Consider the following 14,434-nt stretch of genomic DNA (forward strand, 5'->3'; position numbering starts at 1 on the left):
TTATTTTCTGTACACATCTACATGGCTGAAGCTTGCACACAAAATTCTTTTCCAGAATAGAGCCCTAGCTTAATTGATACTGTAGATTGAAATCTTATAACAGAGTTCTTCTGCCACTATCTCTGCAGTTACCACACATTCCCTTGGAAGTTTTATTGAGCAGGGGTGGAAAACTGCATACGTGTGTCAAGTACAATCACACCTGACCCAGTAAACAACTCTTTGAGTCACTGCTAAACTATGTGAGGTTTTAGCTCAATTTTTTTATAGAAGGAAATGACAATGCTGTTGAGATCACATACTTACTTTCCATACAGATTCCATGAGTCCTAAAACTCTACAGCTTGCAGCTCGACCGGATGTGAATTGGCAATTTATCTAAGATTTTCAGTTGCACCCCCACCGACCCCAATCCCAATACTACCACAATCACCCTACAATTGCCTTTGTTCATTCATGTTCTCTATATCATCTGTAGAAATAGCTTAATACATCTACTTTGGAAGAAATGTAGGTTTATTTTTGCACGTACGTATTCTGGCAATAGTAAATAACAGAAGGGACTATGAAGTGCTGACTCCCTGGCAAACAATCAAGTGTGAAATATGCTACATGTATTAACTTGTGTAGACAGAACAGTAACCTTTGTTGGAATGTGCCAGAATGCACCAAAATAAAATATTAGCTTCTGCAGCTAATGAGTGTAAAGGAGAGAAATAGAGAAAGGAAGTAAGGGGCATTGCGCTTAAACATTTTTAGGTTTCAAGATGTTGAGCATAGTTGCTGAAATTGCTTCTGGAAGAAGTCTAAATTGAGTTGGAAAAGCCCTTAACTTTGAGAATTAGACAGTTGAACAGTATGTTGCACCTCTGCTTGCACATGAGGGAAAGCCCAGGGAAATTGTGTTCGCAGCCTTATCTTTATAAACAATGATGTGGCTATTTAAATTCGTAGTAATACAGATCCATAAGCTCCCTCTGAAAGTTAACGTAGATTTCCTTGCCACCACACATAGACTGTCTGACATCATGATCTTTAATCTCTTAAGAACCATTCCCACAACAATTCCCATAGATGATCCAATGACATGTCATCAAGCAGGAAGGTCACCCTTTTCAAGTTCCTAAGTTCAGTGCCAGGAGTAACTACTTTTCAGTGATTTAATAGCCAACTTTTCTTCAGGAGCCTTTTAAGCTTCCTGATCTTAATATTAAATGATCCAGAGGTTTCTCTGTTGCTTTCAGCATAACTACAGTGTAGGGGTGAAATGGTAACATTTTCTTTAATTGACTAGTGTACACCAGTTCTATTCCAAAACATCACTGCACACAAACAGTAGAGATAGTTTTTCCTGTGTATCTGCTTGGCATGTTGTGTATCAGCTGAATGAGTGTAAAGGTTCGTGGAACCAGTAGCGTTTTTCCATTGGGCATAGCTTGAGGAGATTACCACTGTCCTTGTACGAAGCCTCCAAAAAAAATTCCCACTTTTCAGATCCTGTGGGTATCTCTCCAGCAGTGACATGAAGACTGATTCCAGCACACCAACAATGACCTCACAGAAGCTTCATGAAACATTGCCTTGAACAGCAAAACAAGTCCAGGAAAAATGCAGAATTAAGAGTCAACCAAACATACAGCTTTCTTTGACCTCAGAAAGGCTCTTGACTCTGTCAACCATCTTCCACTGGCTGCATGATGACATACAAATGGTGACGCTCACCATCAATCCACCTTAGGCCCAAAAAAAATTCAAATTGGAGTCAAGCAGAGCCATGACATTGTACTGATGTTCTTTTCCATCCCTTTCACTGCAATACTCCACTCCAAACTTGTGAAGATCCTCACCACAGTACAGTTATGCTACAGAACAATGACTTAATCCTACACTGTTTCTAGATCGTTAGACCACACCATCCTGGCTAACTTATGAGGAATGTCTGAATATGTTTGGAACATATTGATTGGAATAAAGAAGGATATGAGCAATCCTCATTCAAACATACAAAATTCTTAAGGGACTTGAGGCAGTAGAAGCAGCAAAGTTGCTTCCTCTTGTGGGATGGTTTAGGACCAGAGAACATAATCTGAGATTAAGGGGTTTCCCATAGCAGAAAATGATGGAGGAATCTCTTCCTTGACAGTGTAGTGAATCTATGAAAATCATTACCATAGAGGGCTGTTCAGCCTGGGTCATTAACTGTATTCAGGACTAAAACAGACAGGTTTCTATGCAATAAGGAAATCAAGGGAAAAGGCAAGAAAGGAGTTGAGTATCAGAATAGCCATGATCTTGTCGAATGTTGGAGCAGACTCATTGGGCTGAATGGCCTACTTCTGCTCCCATGCCTTACTGTCTAACTTCCATCATTGAGCTTCAGTATGCAGATGTTGCTTTTGTGTGTGCACCACGGCTGAACTCTTAACTAGCAACAATGTATCCATGGAGTGTCATGAAAGAATGGGCCTTAGGCTGAAGATCTGGAAGACAAAGATCTTCTATCGCTATGCTCCCTCCACACAACATTGATTCAAAATTATCAAGATCTGCAACAGGCCAGTGGTCAATATGGAAAATTCTCAAATTTTGGCTGCTTCCTTTTGTGAGGCCGGCTGTTAATGATGAAATTCAATGTTGCCTCTAGTGTGCCAACACTGCGTTTGACTTCTAATGGAATAACTGTTGGATGACAAAGACTTCAAACCCAAAACCAATCTCATAGTCTGCAGAGCAGCACTCTTCTGCTGCCATATTTATGCATGCATCAGAGCACTGGATAATGTACAACAGACACTTCAAATCCTTGCAGAAATTTCATCAGTGATGCTTCGGCAAATTCCTGCAAATTCAGTGGCATGGTAGATGCTCAAATATTAGTGACCACTTTTAGGACCAGATCTCCAGCATTAAGGCAATGTTTATGGTTAATCAGCTGCATTGGTTGGAACACCCCTTCTGCATGTGTCACACAAGACTCATAGAAAAATCTCTCTTCTCCAAACTTTGTCACAGCAAGCATTTTCTAAGAGGGAGGAGGGAATGTATAGAGGACACCTTCAAAGTGTCCCTGAAAAATGTGGTCATCTGAAGAGGAAAACATCAATATGAATGCTAAATGCAAAATGAAAACAAAAGGCCCCTTGAAGTTTGGGATCATGTTTACAGACAGGACAGAGGTGTTCTGCAAATCACTCTGTGTTTTGTCTCCCCAGTAGAGTGGAGAGTGCATTGAGTACAGAGTAAACTATATTGAAAGTAGTACAAATACGTCTCTGCTTCGCCTGGAAGGAGTGTTTTGTGTCTTTCCAAATGAGGAGGTAAAAATCAAGAATTATATCTCTTACATTTGCATAGAAAGATGGGAAGGCAAAGGATTGTTGGAAGTAACAGAGGAGTGAACAAAGATGAAAGGGGAGGGAAGAGGCAGATGTATTTGGTGGGGGATCATGCTGGAGGTGCAGGAAATGCCAGAAACTGTCCCATTAAATATGTATGTTCATGGGATGAAAGGTGAGGACATGGAAAACCTGATCATGGTTCTGGGGCAAAGAGGAAGAGATAGCAGCAGAACTGTGGGAAATGTTGCAGAAACAGTCAACAATGCAGTGGGGGCTGGCTGGCGATGGTGTGGAATCCTCACTTGATAAAAACAAAACAGATGCAACAGAAACAGTGGAAATGAAGAAGTGGAATGAATGCCTTTGACTATGAGGGGCATCAGCAAGTGTAGGCAAGGTAGCTTTGGAAGTCAAAGGGTTATAGCTGATGTTAGTTGATGGTTACTAGTTATGTTAATTCTGCTTGTTTGGACTCATGATATTGTCATTACATGACAAGTATTATGATTTAAAACACCAGAACCTTAATTTTCAACTAGGGGTTGTGAATTGAGGAAATGTGGACTAGTTTAACACACTCTCTCTGTTTGGGGAAGCTTCAGCTACAGAGCAATAAGCCATCCTTGGGCTCTGGGTGATGACCAGCCTTCAATCTTGGAAATAGGCAACCCCACAAGGCCAGAGTGGGAGCTGCCAATGTGAGGGCACAGAAAGTGAGGGACTAGGGGAAGTGAGCCGTTTGCTATGATCTTGGAGGAGATCTAACACCAGAGCAAGGTCAGTGGCCACCCACTTTGGGTCTAAATGGGGCAGGGAGTTGTTCCTCATTTGATCTGCCACGCCCTCCTTTCCCACCCTGAACCCATTACAATGACCTGGACTTGATGAAAATCCCAGTCAGTACATGAGTCACAGCATTGTAGTAGGTCTGTGTTGAGGCTGTCATGGGCAAGCAGCATAGATCCAATATCAGCACCAAATTGTACATCCACCTAGTTTTAGTCCAGACCCCACCCTATTAAAAACTCAGTCCCTGAAGTCTGGTGTGATGTCTAGATTTGTCTTTGACTTCTACTAAAATCCTAGCCTATTTCTGCCTACTCCCCTTTGCAAAGTTATCATGCTTCCATCCCCTACCCCACTGCAATCCAATGTTACAAACCTGTTTCTGAAATGCGCTTACATCTTTTATTTCCTGGTTTTCCCCCATCATGGCATTATTGTAGCAAAATTACCAGTTCTGAAAAACAACCACCTCCTGATTTCCATCTGAACAGCTGAACAGCTCGTTCTTTGTCTTTATACATATAGGTAGTTTCCCCTGCTATTTGGTCCTTATAAGCTGTTTATGTGTGACATCTCCATGTTGTGAAGATAGCCAGCTAATGCTGACTATGGTGGTTGTCTTTTTTTTTGCAAATGGCAGCTGATTTGCATTTTGTTTCCAGCATTTTCTGTTCATGTTTGTTGTTGCCAGCTGTCCTAAGCTGGCGGGAAACTGTTGGCGTTCCTTCTCAAAAGAAATTTCCCAGTCACCTGATGGGGTGGAATCAGTTGTGAGGAGGTGCCAGGCTGTGGTCATGAAAACAAATGTGACTATATGACAGGGTGCCACTAAATTGGGACCCCTGTGAGGCGGGAACTGATACCTTGGAGTCACAAGCTCTGAGGCAGCATTGGCTACCAAGGAACTATAACCAAATTCTAACAGCTTTCTCCTTCTCTACAAGCGTCTCTACTCACAGTGTCCATCCCATCCTGCTCCCTCAGTTTCACATTTCTCAGTGAGGCATCATAACAAGTTTCAAAGTGAAAATGGGGTCACAGTGGGAGAATGTTTGGGAAGCAATGCTGTAAAGTTGCAGATAGCATGGAGGTCGATGAGGTGGTTGGGGACAGTGGGGAGACGGAAGTGATCGGGAGAACAGGTCGGAAGTCAGATATTAGAGGTGTAACTAAGTGCAATTCTCTTGCCTGCCGAACAGTATAAATCCCCGTATTTCTGGATAATCCGTTTGAGCTAAAAGCCATAATTATTGCTAAATAGAAAATCACAATTGCTGACCAATCTATAGATCCCACCAAAGAGATAATCTCCATTGTTCAGCTAAATACCCTGGATGCTGGCAATTTGAAACAAAAGCAAAAAGATAAGAATTTTGGAAATATTCAGTTGCAAGTTAGATGACTCCCATGAAGACAGGAAGAGTTCATGCTCCAAATGACGAACTTCGACCTGAAGTGGAAAATGTTAGACTGACTTTAAGCTGGTGCTGTGGCAGGGAGAGAGGCAGTGGCAGACGTCTGTGGTCATGTGGTAGGCAGGAGGGATTAAATGATATTGCCACTTTGGAATGACAAACCTCATGATTTAATAATCATGAAAGTAGCTTTATTCCTATATTGCTGACATTTTTGTATTACCTCACTATATTAAAAATATTCATAGACTGTAAATGAACAAAGAATTGCAGAAGGTTACATCAGTTCAGCATTATTTAAGACTATTCAACTATTCCTACACACCATAACACTGCTGACTATCTATGCCCTTCCAAATCTGTGGTATCTTGAGCAACCCTAATTTCAGGGTTCTGATTCAGGACTTCCATCCTTAAACTACTCTGTGTCTCACTCCACTTTTCAGCTGTTCCTTAAAACCTACCTTTTTGTTAGAGCTGTTCTTCCACTTTTTAAATTTCTTCTTATGTGGCTCAATTTTGTTTAACAGCATTCCTTTGACGTGCCTTGGGAGTGTTTTTCTACGTTAAACATGCCGTGTAAATGCAAGTTGCTGTTAGCAATTCTGCAATGTGAAAGAACACTTACCAAGAGGGTTCCTTAGACTTCTATCACCTCACTGTGTAATTGACTGTTTATGTTCACCTGACAGTCGCATACTGCTGGCAGAAAGACAGAACTTTGAAATTTTCAGAAAACAGAATGAGGAATTTTATTGTTTCATGTACATTACTTTCACCAAAAGTGCAGCAAACTGCATTTCAGATAAGTGTTACGGTGATAGGGTGGGATCTACTGAGGAAATTTAAGACTGCTTTTTAACATGATAAGCAGGTGGCTGGTGAAGGCAGGAATTGCAAAGATAGATAGTGGGGCCATGCTGTATTTCTCTTCCAGGCTGCTATACCAATGCCCAGATAATTCCCAGTCAATCTGGGTGTGTTGGCAATTCTAATTGAAATGCGACCAGAAGCCAGGACTGAAAATGAACCATTTTGTAGCTATTAGAACAAAGATCAAAGAAAATTACAGCACAGGATCATGCCCTTCAGCCCTCTAAGCCTGCGCTGATTCAGATCCTCAATCTAAACCTGTCGCCTATTTTCCAAGGATCTGTATTCTTCTGCTCCCTACCCATTCATGTATCTGTCTAGATGCATCTTAAATGACGCTACCATGCCCGTCTCTACAACCTCCACTGGCAATGCGTTCCAGGCACCCACCACCCTCTGCATAAAGAACTTTTCACGCACATCTCCCTTAAACTTTTCCTCTCTCACCTTGAAATCATGACCCCTCATAATTAAGCCCACCACTCTGGGAAAAGAGCTTCTTGCTATCCACTTTGTCTATACCCCTCATGATTTTGTTGACCTCAGTCAGGTTCCCCGTCAATCTCCGTCATTCTAATATAAATAATCCTAATTTACCGAACCTCTTTTCATAGCTAGTGCCCTCCATACCAGGCAACATCCTGGTGAACCTCCTCTGCACCCTCTGCAAAGCATCCACATCCTTTTGGTAATGTGGCGACCAGAACTCTACGCAGTACTCTAAATGTGGTCGAACCAAAGTCCTATACAACTGTAACATGACGTGCCAACTCTTGTACTCAATACTCTGTCCGATGAATGAAAGCATATCTTCTTGACCACAATTTTGACCTGCGTTGCCACCTTCAGGGTACAATGGACCTGAATACCCAGAGCTCTCTGTGCATTAATTTTCTCCAGGGCTTTTCCATTTACCATACAGTTCGCTCTTGAATTGGATCTTCCAAAATGCATCACTTCGCATTTGCCTGGATTGAACTCCATGTGCCATTTCTCCGCCGAACTCTCCAATCTATCTATATTCTGCTGCATTCTCCGACAGTCCCCTTCACTATCTGCTCACTCCACCAATCTTAGTGTCATCTGCAAACTTGCTAATCAGAGCATCTATCCCTTCCTTCAAGTCATTTACATATATCACAAACAACAGTGGTCCCAACATAGATCCCTGTGGAACACCACTGGTCACAGTTCTCCATTTTGAGAAACTCTCTTCCGCTACAACACTCTGTCTCCTGTTGCCCAGTCAGTTCTCTAGCCATCTAGCTAGAACACCCTGGGCCCCATGCGACTTCACTTTCTCCATCAGCCTCCCATGGGGAACCTAATCGAACGCCTTAGTGAAGTCCATGTATATGACATCTACAGCCCTTCCCTCATCTATCAACTTTGTCACTTCTTCAAAGAATTCTATCAAGTTGGTAAGGCATGACCTTCCTTGCACAAAACCATGCTGCCTATCACTAATAAGCCCATTTTCTTCCAAATATAAATAGATCCTATCCCTCAGTATCTTCTCCAACAGCTTCCCCACCACTGATGTCAGGCTGACCGGTTTACAATTACCTGGATTATCCTTGCTACCCTTCTTACACAAGGGAACAACATTAGCAATTCTCCAGTCCTCTGGGACCTCGCCCATGCTCAAGCATGCTGCAAAGATATCTGTTAAGGCCCCAGCTCTTTGCTCTCTTGCTTCCCTCAGTAACTTGGGATGGATCCCATCTGGACCTGGCAACTTGTCCACCCTAATGCCTTTTAGAATATACAAAACATCCCCTCTCCTTATGCTGACTTGACCGAGAGTAATCAAACATCTATTCTTAACCTCAACATCTGCCATGTTTTCTCTCCTCGGTGAATACCGGGCAAAGTACTCATTAAGAATCTCACTCTTTTTCTCGACTCCATGCATAACCTTCCTCCTTTGTCCGTGAGTGGGCCAACCTTTTCTCGAGCTACGCTCTTGCTCCTTATGTTCAAGTAAAAGGCTTTGGGATTTTCCTTAACCCTGTTTGCTAAAGATATTTCATGACCCCTTTTAGCCCTCTTAATTTCTCATTTCAGATTGGCCCTACTTTCCTGATATTCTTCCAAAGCTTTGTCTGTTTTCAGTCACCTCGACCTTATGTATGCTTCCTCTTTCCTCTTTGCTAGTCTCATGATTTTACCTGTCATCTATGGTTCCCTAATCTTGTCCTTTCTATCCCTCATTTTCACAGGGGCATGTCTGTCCTACACCCTAATTAACTTTTCTTTAAAAACCTCCCACATATCAAATGTGAATTTACCCTCTGACAGCTTCTCCCAATCCACATTCCCCAGCTCCTGCCGAACTTTGCTATCGTTAGCTTTCCCCCAATTTCGCACTCTTCCTTTAGGACCACTGTTGTCTTTGTCCATGAGTATTCTAAAACTTATGGAATTGTGATCACTATTCCTAAAGTAATCCCCTACTGAAGCTTCAACCACCTGGCCGGGTTCATTCCTCAACACCACGTCCAGGATGGCCCCTTTCCGAGTTGGACTATTTACATGCTGCTCTATAAAACCCTCCTGGATGCTCCTTATAAATTCTGCTCCATCTAAACGCCTAACACTAAGTGAATCCCAGTCATTGTTGGGAAAACTAAAATCTCCCATCACCACTATCCTGTTGCTCCTACATCTTTCCACAATCTGTCTACATATTTGTACCTCCATGATTTCAAGGTGAGAGAGGAAAAGTTTAAGGGAGATGTGCGTGAAAAGTTCTTTATGCAGAGGGTGGTGGGTGCCTGGAACGCATTGCCAGTGGAGGTTGTAGAGACGGGCATGGTAGCGTCATTTAAGATGCATCTAGACAGATACATGCTCGCTCACGGACTACATTCAATTGGCTTTTCATACAGAGTGGCTATAAAAATAAATGTGAAGTTGCACTGAGTGTACAAAATTAAATAAAATTTCTAGGATCTCATCTGATAAGCAATCATCATGTGGAAAGAAATATGTCAAAAAGAACATTTTATCCTTAAATAAATACCGAGTATTCAACTTGTGTTATTATATGTGTAATCATAATTGTAAATGCAAGGCAAAAATTGGTGCCTGTCTTCCTGGTTACAATGTATTTTCTACTATTGTTACAGCTAAGAAATAACACTTGGTCTGTGCCAGTGTTTTGAAGATTATTTTCAAGTATTTTTCTATGCTCTGTAGACAAATTATGAACTTACTTAATGTTGACCAGACAGAGTGAGAAATTCAGAGAGTTAAAGATCATGCTAATACCTCTGGATCCTACGGAGTGTATTACCTCCTTTTATGTAAAATATAAAATTATTGGATTTTATATCTGGAATTAACCCGTGCACAGTGAAACTCTTGTTCATGCTGTTGTGAATATAGATCTTGCTGACAATGGCTCCCTATGGTTATTTTCTATTATATTTCTATAAGGCTATTTTCCTTTATAGGAACAACTCAAAATACCAATTTAGAGATGCATTTTTAAAAATATATAGAATCCCATCAGTGTGGGAACAGGCCATTCAGCTCAACAAATCCACACCAACCCTCTGAAGAGCATCCCACCCAGACCCATTCCCCTACCCTAACCCTGTAACCCATGGTCAATCCACACATCCTTGGACTGTGGGAGGAAACCAGAGCACCCAACTGTACCCATGCATACACACAGTGAATGCACAAACTTCACACAGACTCTCACCCAAGGCTAGCATTGAACCTATGTCCCTGGTACTGTCAGGCAGGTGCTAACCACTGCACCGTCCCTTGTCAGGTAGAATGCAAGTTTTACTGTGTAGTATGTTATAAATTTGCTGAAGCTTTGACTGTGGCCTTTGACTAAACTTTTGGTCACCATTTCCTTTTCAAACCTGGTGTGAAATTTTGATTGAAAATGTTTTTAAAGCGCCTCAAAATATATTACTATCTGAAAGGTGCTAAGAAACATCATGTTGTTATGGCCTTGTTGTGTTGCATTTTGTTGAAATCATGAAATAGCATATGTAAAGGCTTTGGATCACTTGTCAGAAATGTGATGATGTTAGCAAGTAAATGTTTGTCCAGTGTGATGAAGAAGCCTACATGCATACAATGCACTGGGATTGACTTTGGTGATGTTTGATGTGATACACATCAGTTGTTGGTAGTTAGGACTTGCTTTAAATGGACAGCATTGTAATAAATGCCAGACTTCGGTTTTTTATGTCTCCAGATTATGATGATAATCACTATTCAAAACAGCATTGTAATTGTCAAGTACATTTACCATGGTTGTCCTTTAATAGATATCCCAATGCTTGGGATAATCATTCCCCTTGAATTAGCCTATATGCAGCTAATACTACTAATAGTAAGGAAATGAATAGTTATTAGACTTGTACCCAGCAGCTGTTTGTTAATGGCAGTAAGGTTCACAAAGTGTATTTTTTACAAACTTCTAACGCATGTCCTTGTGGCAAATTACATTGTGGAAAATAGTTTCTCATTTGACTATGTGGCAGCCTGATTAACAACTTAACAACATGGCTAAGATTTCTAACATTTATTCATCTTGAATCTGTTTTTACATGAGTTATTCTCCATTCAAGAGAAGAAATTTAAACATACACAGAAACAGAAGGATGTGGGACAGATTTCTAACAAAGGAGGTGATGATTTGTCCTGTTGGTTAATACGTCAAATAAAAAAATGGAGTGATGATCCAGTAAAGAAGTTTAAAAACTATACAGATGGAGAGATATAATTAAATGCTGAAAAAAATGCATGAATCCAAGGCCACTGAGAACAGTTATATCCCAGGTGGAAATGTTTAAAGGCATGGAGATCATTTTATTATGTCTCTGCTTCTTTTACATTGCTTTGAATTTCTAACATTTGAGGAGTGTGTTGGAGATACACAGATAATGGGATTGCGACTGCAGTTTTGTGAATGGTTGAAGAAGGCATCCTTAACTCCCAGGCTGACTGTCATTTATGCACGTAGGATTGACAGTCTATCAAGGCATATTTATGAATTGCTTCCAGACCCCTAGATGACAGGAGGGATTAGGGGCAGCATCTGTCAAGTGTACTTTAGTTCATTTTCATTCCTACCTAGGCAGCCAGAAGGTTCTGTTTCCAGAGACCTGCAAAAAGCTGCAAAATCCTTGTATCTCTCTCAACCCCACCATCATTTTACTATCCCTAGATACTGCCAGAAGGTAGGATGCATCCACATCACAGTAACAGACTTAGACAGGAAATCCAATACTCTTGGATCTGTACTTCACTGTCTCTATTCTGCAATGTTTGGGGAAAGAACATCAGCTCTCACATATCCAAGAAAATAGACAGATTGTCAATAGAATGACATAGGGTATGAAGCTGGATGAACCATCTAGTTTTACTGAATCTGAAGTATGGCAGCCGGAGGTGTGATGTGGACTGCACAGATGCTTGTCCTTTCTGGATACAGCATTCTACATTGCCCTGCAGAAATGGTAATGTCAAGTAATGCAAAAGCAGTACAGAGTATGCAGATCCATGCTGCTGAGGGATTGAGCTCTAAGGCTAGTGTGGGATTAACTATATTCTTCAGCATTGAAAGGTGACACCTGAGGGAGGCCTCAAAATATATATAAGCTGGAAAATGATGAAGAAAAGCTAAATCTGGTGCAACTGGGTGCTGCATAATTTTTAATCTCTGAGACCTGGGTGAAATCCAACCCAGATTGATGCGATTAAAATCTTCCCACTGAAGATTCTTGGATGGTATTATTTGATGTAGCCTCTGCAGCTGCTAATTAACTGGGACATTTAAAAATAGCCCCCAATTTAACTTAATCTGACACAGTCAATTCACAATCTAATGGTAATTGTGGAATGTAATGGGAAAAAGTTACATTGCATAGTGGAGTGTGCTATTTTAAGGACTGGATTTGAAACATGGTGTAGCCTTTACTCTGTATCAGAAGAGCTCTGAGCCTATTAGATATATTTTAAGCTCACAAACCAGTTGCAACTTTATGGAGCAATTCCACAGGCATTTATTTTCATGAGCTACAAAATTAGAATCCATTCTTTGACAACTAAAGTGACCAAAGTGTCATTGGATGAGGGAAGCAAACTAATTTGAATTGCCTATTTTTTAAGTGTGATTTGCATCAAAATTTGCCACGCTTTATACGCCTGAACTTGGCAAAGAAAGCACTGTTCAGAAAAGCAGCCATAGAATTTCAATATACTTAGAATGGTCATAGCCTACCTGAATTACTCCCAATTCCCATTGCTCAGTTGTGCAAGTCATACTGTAGGTTTAATCAGATTGAAGAACATTTTAGCACTTAGAATGAAGCAGATGTATAATAACTGTCTTATTCTTGAATTGTGTCAATGCTTACTGTATTCAAACATCTGAATCGTTGAACATAACATTTTACTCTGCAGCTTTCAAATTGTAGGTACATTTTCTGTTTGGACTTTCTGCAAGTTAGTAATACAGAGTCACTGTATATTTCTCAATTCTTTTGGTAAAATCTTGTTTGAGGTTTATTTTGGTACATAGTGTTACAATACAGTCAGCAGCAGTGTTACCCCTTCAAATACAGTAGCATTTGTACCTTATGTTAAATACTGTATAAGATTATAGTTTTCTATTTACTTACATTTTATATATAAAAAACTTTCATTCTTGTTCTGTGTTCAGTAACATCCTGTATTACATTTCACAGATCATTTAGAAACTGTGTGATAGTAACTTCATACTGAAAGCTGTTTTATCATCCTAGTTTTAAGATGTGATCTAAAAACTGTTACAACAAAACTGCCATAATTTATAAGTGCACAAAGGCCCCCGTGGTCTAATTTAAAATCTGACTCTTTGTATTATTGTAGTCTTATTTCTTTGAAATATTTCTACTGCAGTCACTTAATATTAGGTTCCACTTTGCAATACTATACTTTGCAAATGACAATAGATTTTCTAGTTACATTTGTGAATATTGATTCTGGGTATCTATTAAAGCGGCTATCCAATCTTAATGTACAAACAATATAATATCTAACAATATCCATCTTGGTTGTCTAAGTTATAGCATTGGTTAAATCACATTCAAAAACATTTAGCATTTTAATGGATCTGTTGAAATTCAGCTTCACTAAAATTTTAAATATCTTTTTGAATGCAAGTGATTACACCTGAGGAAGAACTGCCCATTGTCTAACAGGCCATTGGTCTTGCCTGGTTTCATTATGTTCTGAAAGTAATTATGTAGTCCTGAAAACCAATACCTGTAGTGTTACATTGATCAAAATTTACAAAGTAGTCATATCACATGCTTCGTCATTCTTTTTAAGACTTTTTGAAATGTTTTTATGGATGAGTTTCCAACGGTAGGCGCTTCTGTTTTTCCTCGGATGGGTTACATTTTCTTTCTCCTCATTTTCAGACCTCTTCCTTGCCTTTTGGTAGTCACTTCTTTCTTCGACTCTTTGAAATAAAATTGAGTAATCCACATTAAGGTATAAGTTATGAAAGAGAAATACATAATGCAACTTTATTAGCCATAATTTTTCAATCCTGTCCACATGTCAATTTTGGAATTCAACAATTCAGAATATGTGAAAAGGCTTTAGCAGATTTATTAGAACGCTTATATCTCAAGTAGCATTTTTCATTCACTGCAAATACTAATTACTTAAGATCTAGTTGAGAAACTTACTTTTTTAAGACAAGTATGATACTCGAGGAATGGGTAATAAATCGTTCAATGTTACTTCCGATAAGTCATAGTGTCAGAGTCAAAGACCTGTACAGCTTGAAAACAAACCCTTTTGTCCAAATCGCCCACATCTACCAGATATCCCAAATTAATCTAGTCCTATTTGCCAGGATTTGGCCCATATCCCTCTAAACCCTTCCTATCCATGTACACATCCAGGTACCTTCCAAATGTTTTATTTTGTACCTGCCTCCATCACTTCTCACTCTATACATGCACTACCCTCTGCATGAAAATGTTGCCCTTTAGGTCC

At 40.1% G+C, this 14,434-nt stretch overlaps 1 protein-coding gene across 2 annotated transcripts in view; it reads right to left on the reverse strand.

Moving 5' to 3' along the window:
* Positions 1-12,936: 12,936 nt before the first annotated feature.
* The window catches only part of LOC125457826 (transient receptor potential cation channel subfamily V member 6-like), a 129,826-nt gene continuing 128,328 nt past the window's right edge, over positions 12,937-14,434 (reverse strand). For both annotated transcript variants that reach the window (XM_048542467.2, XM_048542468.2), the window contains one exon: positions 12,937-13,889. In XM_048542467.2, coding sequence (XP_048398424.1) covers positions 13,715-13,889 — 175 coding nt within the window. In that variant the 3' untranslated portion in view covers positions 12,937-13,714. The remainder of the gene's footprint in view (positions 13,890-14,434) is intronic.

Source organism: Stegostoma tigrinum, chromosome 14 (assembly GCF_030684315.1).
Source record: "Stegostoma tigrinum isolate sSteTig4 chromosome 14, sSteTig4.hap1, whole genome shotgun sequence".
NCBI lineage: Eukaryota > Metazoa > Chordata > Chondrichthyes > Orectolobiformes > Stegostomatidae > Stegostoma > Stegostoma tigrinum.